The 9,143-nt window shown below is 44.7% G+C and overlaps 1 protein-coding gene across 1 annotated transcript; it reads right to left on the bottom strand.

Annotated features, from left to right (window-relative positions):
- Positions 1-1,695: 1,695 nt before the first annotated feature.
- LOC123407386 lies at positions 1,696-7,493 on the bottom strand. The gene is made up of 15 exons (XM_045100512.1): positions 7,123-7,493; positions 6,178-6,305; positions 6,001-6,072; positions 5,811-5,924; positions 5,204-5,272; positions 5,056-5,112; positions 4,442-4,495; positions 4,302-4,364; positions 4,140-4,202; positions 3,901-4,062; positions 3,656-3,811; positions 2,475-2,555; positions 2,331-2,392; positions 2,111-2,225; positions 1,696-1,949 (listed from the first exon to the last, which is right to left on the bottom strand). Exons 1-14 carry the CDS (start codon positions 7,319-7,321, stop codon positions 2,141-2,143), a joined length of 1,365 nt encoding a protein of 454 aa, XP_044956447.1. The 5' UTR covers positions 7,322-7,493; the 3' UTR covers positions 1,696-1,949; positions 2,111-2,140.
- Between the last annotated feature and the right edge of the window lie 1,650 nt (positions 7,494-9,143).

Raw genomic sequence — 9,143 nt, 5'->3', positions numbered from 1 at the left:
ATTGTGGCCAACGTGCGAGTGCACGTGCAACAAACCAAAGTTGCTTCACCTACCTTGCTCGCATGTACTTTCTGCTTGTGGGCTGCTAGGCCTTGACGCAATCTCGTTTGTGTCTCCATATTTTTTGAAGCAGACAGTTCTCAATACCTGGACAGGTGAGCTGTTTGGTTTCCGATCAATGGGTAACTTCAATACCGTTGACCCTGCTGAAAGGGTATATATACCACACCCTGCACATATGCGTACGAGTAGAGGGAGGCGGCAGTCTCAGCGCATCCGAAATGACATGGATGAATCGGAGGCGCGCGGACAATGCATTTTATGTAATGAATTTGGGCATACGGATAGTAATTGTTCCACTTTCGTTACTGGAGGCCCGAGGCGTGGACGAAGCAGCCGGGGAAGAAGAGGAGGAAGAGGGGGCCAAAGAGGACGTGGAAGAGGGGGTGCAAGAGGCTGAAGAGTTTAAGATTTATGTAATAGCACTATGTTTTAAGTTTTTAAAACCACTATGTTTTAAGTTTCTAATACCACTATGTTTTAAGTTTGTAATAGCACTATGTTTTAAGTTTCTAATACCACTAAAAGGGTCAAAATGGGTTCATTTCATGCTCAAAATTGAGAGGAAGGTCAAAACAGTGAAAAAAAAGGAGTTTCCCGTCCAAAGGCCACCTGTCGGCTCAGAGGAGGCCGACAGGGACCTGTCAGCTACGGGCAGGCCGACAGGCCCCCCTCCCCTGCCGACTGCCCCCTCCTGCCACCTGTCGGCTAACTGGTAGCCGACTGCCACCTTTCGGCCAGTGGCAAGCCGACAAGTGGCAGTCGGCCACTGGGAGGCCGACGTTATAATATTTTTGAAAATTTTCAAATAGACACATTATTTTTCAAAAAGATTTGAAAAAAAGCAATATTTAAAAAAAAATTAGGCACAGCGATCACAAATTTTTGCAGGTTGAGCACTCCCAGGCCACCATAAATCTTGAGCGTACAGACGAAATTCCAATTAGCCTTGCACTTTCCGCCGATCACCTTATCACAGCCCGTCCAAAGGTAGCACGTCGCAAGCTATAGATCTTCTTCATCACTTCAACCCAAAGATCAAGAGACGTGAGGTTCAGCATTGGCAAAACGCCTTTACCAGGGGCAGAAGAAGAATAATGGAGTGTTTGAGCAAGTTGAAAATTCTCAGAATCCATTTACTGCACTGTTGTTTCTTTTGCACGGATATGACGCGTTCTATTTTGTGGCTCACACAAATGCAAGCCGTAGCAAACTAAAATCACAAGAAGTATTTTAGAAAAGAGGGAGTACTAGGCTGAAACAAGATTCGCACGTACTAGAAGCTCGAGAACACGTGAAATCAGGAGCTCGAGAACACTGAAATCGGCAACGCCGGATCTTATTCTCCTGGCAAAACCGACTGCTACGAAGCAGTAACTTTCTCATAGCTCTCCGTTGGTTGCAGATCTCTCACCAAATCATCGCATGTATCATCAATTACATAAATTGTACTCCCTCCGTTCCTAAATATAAGTTGTAGAGATTTCACTAGTGGACTACATACGGATGTATATAGACATACTTTAGAATATAAATTCAATCATTTTGCTCCGTATGTAGACCCTTGGTGAAATCGCTTAAAAGACTTATATTTAGGAACGGAGGGAGTAGAACAACTGTATCAACAAGTGAGCAAGAACAGAAAGTAGCAAGCACGCTGCAAACAAACTCGAGCGTATCAACAAAGTTACAATAAACAATTAACAAACGCCGAGGTTTAAGCCCATATTAAACATCGGCAAGATGGAGATACATAAGGCCGCTGCTGAAACTATAGTCCATACAATAGGGGGGCAAAAGGAAAACAAAAAATCTGGTGGTGTACAGCGTTCCATCCTTCTACCATAAACAGGAGCACAGCCTCATCAGGGAAGAACATGCTCTGATTTCTGAGGCAAGAATCAAAATATTAACATATGCCCATCAGTGCATCAACTATGAACACTATCTGATTTGGCCCCAAACATCAAAAGAAAAATGAGCTCAGCGAGTCTATCCAGAACTATGCATAACTTCTGTTCCTGTCGCTGTTAAAAGAGAGAAACAGTACCTGCAACCCTAGATGGCACTCAACGGTTGTTTACTTCTCAGCATGTCGGCGCTTGTGTCTCCTATTGCCATGGTTTGTGTTACTATCACGAGACGATCTCTTCTGCTTCTTTGTGCTGTGCCAACAAGAGGTTTCAAAGCAATTATGTTATCAGTTCACGCAAAGGTCACAGCTTCAACAATTAGAATTATATTTGCTACGTAAGTAGGAAAAAAAATACCAGAAGGTTTCTACTAGAAGCCTGTACATAATAAACACAGGTAGCGCCAGCAAAGCAGAGGCCTGTAGAAGAAATATGGGATTTTTGTGTCAGATAGATTGCCATCAAGGTTGCTGTTTCCGACTATTTCCGAAGAGTGCTTACCAGGAACCAAACCAACTCCTTAGTCACAACTGCTTTTGTTATTTCATGTTGGTGCAAGTAATCTGAGATGGTTGCTTGAGCCTACAAGATGAAAAGATTTTGAGATTTTTCTCGCATGTAAACTACTTTTAAAAGCAAACATTGGCAAAGTTCATATTGAGAACCTTCTTGACTGGTAACGGTTTATTAGGTGCAGATATTAGCTTGACTCATATGACTTCAGAAAAGGGCCACAGTCAATTTGAAAATAAGGGAAAAAAATATTATAGTCATGGTCCAGCAAGTTTATTCACTGTCAATTCACAACTTGGCGTTTGCTTCAGCATACCATGCACATGCTGGGCTGGATATCTGTCCCCTATGGCTACTAAACAGTTCTGGTAGATATTTCAAATAATAGAATGAAAAGCTTGATTCAAACTAACTTCAAGTACATTTGATGTCGTTTCAAACCTACCAACATTAAATTGGAATGTGCTGATTTAACTTGGACACTGCTCCATTGCTAGCTGGAACGCACCCATGACATGACTTAACACTAAAAGGCAACCTTAGCATCTCCCAGGCATGCTGTCACCACTGAGGATCCTCCAACCAACCATCCAAGCCAAGCCGGTGGCTCACCCTCCCAAGGTTATTGTCCTTTTTACGAATGGCGAGCAACTAAGGACACATCCAACTGGTGACCACACAGGTACTCCAGGAAGCTACAGCTAGAGAGTAGACGCAAGGCTATGCAAAAGGACGGTTGCACAAGGTTGAATTCTGTTTTTTGTATTTTCCTATGTGATTCAGACACTTAGTAGACTGTCAAGGAAAGCATACAACCATGAGATCCATGGGTCAATTAATGTGTTGCTGGCAGCTACCAGCTAGGCAGAAAAAAGGAGCGGCGCTAACTAAAAACTTTGAAGATCAGATATCAGAGATTCATAAGTAAATACTGACGGCCATGCTGTCTGAGAATGCCCTTTGTTAGGCTGTCATGTGGCTGTGTTGTAATCTAGGTCAGTAGGTCTTCACCTGGTTTCCCTCTAATTAACCAGGCAATTCTCTTCTAATTAATGAATACGATGAATATTTGCTTCGTCTCGAGAAAAAAAAGGTTACTAAATGCTGACTTTGGACAAAAGCTTATGCATATAATGTGAGTTATCATGGTGTGGAAGATAGTCACAAACCTGTCGATGGTATGTGGTTGCAGACTCGAGAAATGTTCCATACACATGAACTGCTCTTTTAGTGTAAGGCTTAAGAGTACCCCTAACTTTCTCAACATGTGGCTTCGTGACCTCAGCAACTTGATCAATGTAAGGTTTAGAGATCTTCTTAGCTTCCTAAATCAACAATAAGCAAACTACACATCAATAACTGCATATAACATACTACCGTAATAATAGTAATTACCATAACCAACCAACAGTACCTGGAAGTAGGGATCAGAAATTTCTTTAAATTTAATAAAGTGAGGTGTAATAGCATCCCTGGATGCTTCATAAACTTCCACTGATTTTACCGACGCCTTTTCCACGTAAGGTTCTGCGTTTTTCTTGAGCACAGCCAGTTTCTCCTTAACAGGAACCAATTTCTTCAAGCACAGGAACTTATTTTGTCAGTGCAAGATAAATAATAAAGGAGTAAAATGCATTGATCCAATGACATTACCAGCTTTGCGGTCTCGATATGTGGTTCGGCCCATTTCTTTGCGTGTGCTGATTTTTCTGATGCCTGAAGCAATTTGATAAGCCGACATGTATAAACGATGACTTCATTCAAGCACCCCACCTTGAAATTGAAGTTAAAAAGAACTGTGTCACTAAGAGGTACCTTCTGCAAAAAGCTGTCCATGGCAGGTTTTCCATGCTCATTCCAGTGACCTGAGACAACCTCCTACACAAGATGATGATGGAACTGATGAGAGTGAGTAAACAAATGACAGAGGTGCGTATTTTGTGGTTCCATCTTACCAAATATTGGGCAGAATGTGTCACCAACCAAGGTGGCAGCCATGCTCCATGTACCTAAGAAAAAGGACAAACCATCATACACCACAGTCAGAAGATTTATCCTTACTTTAGAATCATCTCTAGAGGATACCTTTATGGGTATTAGAATTGTAATGCATACAATTCCTACTTAGTGTAGAACAAATTGTAATTACAGGTTGACCACAGAAATGTCACCACACTGATGAAATACCACACAACAAATAATGCCAAGGTGTGTTCTCATTTCTCAAGGCATGTAGCTAATGTGCAAGTTAAGATCTGCTGAAAGTTCTCCTTATTCAGAACTGACAATAAAACCACCGAACTGCCACAAAGCAGTAACTTTGAAGATCAACAGAACATTCTGGGGAACCATAGGATGGACGTTTACAACCTAGTTCTATTTTTCCAGCCCTAACCTGTGTGTTCTTTCTCATAGAAGTGGAGACTTGGTTTAAGAAATGTAATGATTTAGTTATCAGAAACAAATTCCTAAGGTACTTGGACTAGCAAAGAAACATGCACACAGTTGAACAAGCACGGCACTGGTGAAAAATGTTACTACAAGCTTCGATGATAGGATATATGATTACCTCTGTCAGCTGTTTTGCCTTCGTTGATGCTTCTAATTGCAGCCTCATCAATTCCTCCTAAAGATGAGAAAGAACAGATATGGAATATAGATAAACAACAGAATTCAGATAGGGCAGTGCAGTAACAGTTAGAAAGCATATTGCAAACCTCAGCAACTTTCAGAGCACGCTCCGTTTTCTGGATCATACGCTTTTGCTCGCCACTTGCCTTTTGAAGCTAGCAAGGACAAATTCAGACATAAGAATAACTCGATCAAAATCTAGCATGCTCATTCAGTTCAATAGTACTTACTAGTACCTTCTTCTCGGCCTTGTTAAGGATGCTATTACACCTAACTTTGTAAAATTTAAATTTTACAAGTGAGATATCACACAGGCCTTGGATAGCTTTAGAAACTAAACATAGGCTTTGTTCAGTTTAATGGTTATTCGTCACACGCCCTTCAATAGCTTTGGACATTAAATGTAGTTATGTAGACTTCCGATTTTTGAGGTATAATGTTCAATGTATGTTCGGTAATCATTTGGTGGACTATTATTTACTTTTCAGTGGTAGACTTCATTCCACAATTATTTACATTGCCATGAGCTCATGAGTAAAGAAGAGAATGAGAAAATACAGATACCGCTCAGAAGAAAAAGAAAAACAGTGTTGGATATTATCCTAAACCTACTGTATGAATGACAGATTTATGTTATATGATCCTAACAAATGGAAATGGTCCAATGGTAAAAAAGAGAAGGATTACACTTACTGACTCAAGCTTCGAGTTCAAATCTTGCACCTTCTTCTCAGCCTTGTTAGCTCTAGCTTCAAGTGTTGTTCTTTGGCTACTTTGTGCTTCGATCTCCTTATTGAGCTTCTCGATCTAGAATAGCAAAGATGAGAAACCACAAGCTCATAATCGAGAATTTCAACTGTTATTTAGCTTTCATCCTCCATACCTGCTTCTCAAGCTCAACAGCCCGAGCAATGGCCTTGCCTGCCTGCTCCTCAGCAGCTACAGAACCCGTTTTCTGCATAAGGAAAAAAAATAAGGCCACAAAGTAACGTTTAAGATACTTTCCCGAAATGATGCTTAGAGTTGAGAAGCATGTCCGTATATCTATCATAATGCATACCTGGAGAGATGTGATCTCGCTCTGCAGAGTAGCAATCTTCTGTGACTTGTCCCCAATGTCCTTCTCCAGCTTCGCGATGCCATCATCCTTGCTCTTCAGGTCCTGGGATCTGTCTGCGATGTCTGACTCTGTAGGACGAAAACAATTAGACCTCACTTAGATGAGGTCACGAGGGTATCTGGTAGGATCATGGTGTGCAAATTCATCTTGCGCAATTAGTAACCGCCAACTGGCAAGGCTTTTGGTGAGATCAGCAAACTTGGCATGCCAAACTTATGCAGGTTAATTTTGCTCTTGGCGGAAACATGTAGTAATAACCAAATACTCGCTCCGTCCCAATTCCCATGATATAAGTGTGTTTTCGACACTACTCTAGTGTCAAAAAGGCTCTAATATTATGGGGCGGAGGGAGTAGTATATATATTGCCTGTAACATACATAGTTGAGCTCTTTAGTGATACTAGCCTCTTATTCCATGTAAAGTTCGCCAATTTTAAAAGAAAAATTCAGGCCAAGAACTAGAGATTTTTTAATGTGAAAGACTCAAATTTACCTCAGCAACCAAGAAAGCACAAGTGCACGATCACACAGTACATATGTAACCAGCCACTAGAGTCAAATGATCCTTCCAAAACGTATTCGCGGGGGAAAAAAAAAAGTCCTTCCAAAAGGTAGCTTCTATACAGTAGAATAGCATTTCATTTCATACGTAAAGGGAAAAGTACAGGCTTTTGCCAAACCAGAAACCATGCGGATTTTGTCAGGGTTGTTACTCTCAACACCCAATCGTGCATCTCAGCTCCCAATCATGCATCGTACGGCGAACCTAGCTCAGAGCACGAATCCGACCAGCCCCGACCCAATCCCCTCACCCGCCCACATATAGAAATACTGATAGTAGTACGATTCGGACGGTGACCGGGGCGAGGAGGGCAGTGGACTGACCTAAGGCGGAGATCTTCTCCCTGAGCTGCGCCAGCTCCGCCCGGAGCGCGGCCGCCTCGGCGGCCTCCTTGACTCCGCCCGCCGCGATCTCCCCGGCCCCCGCCGGGTCCGCCGCCGCCTGCTCCTCCGCGGCCGCCCCGGCGGCGAACACCAGCGCCGCCGCGAGGAGGAGGAGGAGGAACCGCCTCGAGATCCCCATATCGCCGCCTCCTGTAACCCAAAATCCTTCGTTTCTATCGACCGCGACCGCGACCGCCAGGGATGGAAATGGGGGGAGGGGGGACGAGTTCTGTGTGTGTGTGTGTGTGTGTGTGTGTAGTTGTAGAGAGCAGAGAGGCAGTAGCGACGGGCGGCGTAAGGGGGTTGCACGGCTCCTGCTCGTTCGTGCCCCGCGTGTCGTGTCGTGGCGAAGCGCAGGACGGATCTTTCCTTCCGTGCTTTCATAAAAATAAAAATAAAAAAATCTCTCTTTCCATTTCTTTCCCTCCCTTACGCGGGCAGCACGTGACGTGGCACGTGGAGGCCGCGAGGACGGGATGGATCCACATGCCGTGATGGGTCGCTGACCCGGCGGGCCGTGCCGTGCCTGTCCGGTGGCGGTGGATGTTGGATGCCGTCCGGGACAGGTGGGTGGCTCGTGGGGGCGCCCGTATCGGGCACGCCTCGCACGTAGGCTGAGTTGACAGATTTTATGGTTGATAAGCCATCGTAGACACTTGCATCTATGTCTCTCATACCCTTTTCAAACATTTGGGTGGATAGTTTGATCGGTTATAAAAAAAAAAATTCAGACGAAGCTCTCAAACCGACCTCAAACGTTCAGAATAACTCATACCCTTCATTTTTAGTTCAATATGGGATGTATACGGGGAAGCCTGGGCGCACATGGCACGTCCGTCACGCTGGACTCGATAGCCTGACCATACCTTAAATTGCACCAAATCCCCTAAACCGTTCCTCCTCCTTCCGTCGCACGTCAACATTTCCCGCATCCGATCCCTCGCCTTCCGGCACCCTTGCTTTCCATCCTCACCACATGTCCCGATCTGTTGTCGTGATGTCTTCAACCCCTTCCTCGACCGCCACGACGGAGACACGGTCCACCTTGTCCGTCGGCGGGCCTTCCTCCGCTTCGTCTTGCAAGTCGGAGAACATCGCTCGTAAACTGCGCCATCACCGGCAGCAGCAAAGGGAGTTGGCCGTACAGCTACATGTGGGCGTCGTCGGCGAGATGTCTCCCCCAGCGCGCCAGGCTCCCCTTACCCCATCCATGCAAGTGTCGGCGTGAATTGTGTCGTCCGGCATCAACGAGACCGAGGAGGAAGAGGATGAGACGGCCGACTGGACCCTTTCGGAGAGCTTTCGAGACACGCAGGAGTCGTCGATCCAAGAGTGTGAGTCCGCACAGCTCGTTCGGGAGCGGGTGAGCACAGGCAACCCCATCGCGGGGGCTGCCCACAACATGTTCGACGAAACGTCTCAACAAGACCGGGTACGTTTGCTCGTGTTCGATCAAATGATTAATATTTCGTATAGTTCACTAGTTTGCACAAGATGATTGCAAACCTTGAACTGTAGGAGACATACTTGGCAAATATGATCGATGAGAATGAAGATCTGGTCCATGTGGAATATGAAATGGAGGAGACCGACGCATTTGTGATTGGGGCAACATCTGGTCCCAATCCTACCAAGAAGAAGAAGAAGCACAAGACGTCGAAGGAAAGAGGGCTTGCTTTCTCAAGATACGAGGACATCATGTTAATTCAATCTTGGTTGAACACAACATTGGATCCAATAAGTGGCACCGAGCAAAAGGGGAGCACGTATTGGGAGAAAAATTGGAAGGACTATCATGAACGAAATGAGTATGTGGAGCCGCATCCTATCATGAGTGCCCGTAATGTGGCATCTCTCCAACATCGATGGGGTCATACAAGGAGAAGTGAACAAGTACGTCGGTTACTACTCACAAGTGAACAAACGGTCTCAAAGTGGGATGGGAGTGGTAACTCATGTAA

The sequence above is a fragment of the Hordeum vulgare genome, chromosome 7H, assembly GCF_904849725.1.
Source record: "Hordeum vulgare subsp. vulgare chromosome 7H, MorexV3_pseudomolecules_assembly, whole genome shotgun sequence".
NCBI classification, from domain to species: Eukaryota; Viridiplantae; Streptophyta; class Magnoliopsida; order Poales; family Poaceae; genus Hordeum; species Hordeum vulgare.
The sequence above is the reverse complement of the archived record's forward strand: the minus strand, read 5'-3'. Positions and strand labels throughout refer to the sequence as shown.

Bases quoted from the DNA above. Each gene is read 5' to 3' on its own strand.
- LOC123407386 (XM_045100512.1), bottom strand. From the start codon at position 7,321: ATGGGGATCTCGAGGCGGTTCCTCCTCCTCCTCCTCGCGGCGGCGCTG. The intron at 6,073-6,177 runs GTATGCATTATG...TTCCTTATGCAG, and splicing joins GCGAGATCACATCTCTCCAG to AAAACGGGTTCTGTAGCTGC. The intron at 2,556-3,655 runs GTTTGTGACTAT...TTCATCTTGTAG, and splicing joins CAACCACATACCATCGACAG to GCTCAAGCAACCATCTCAGA.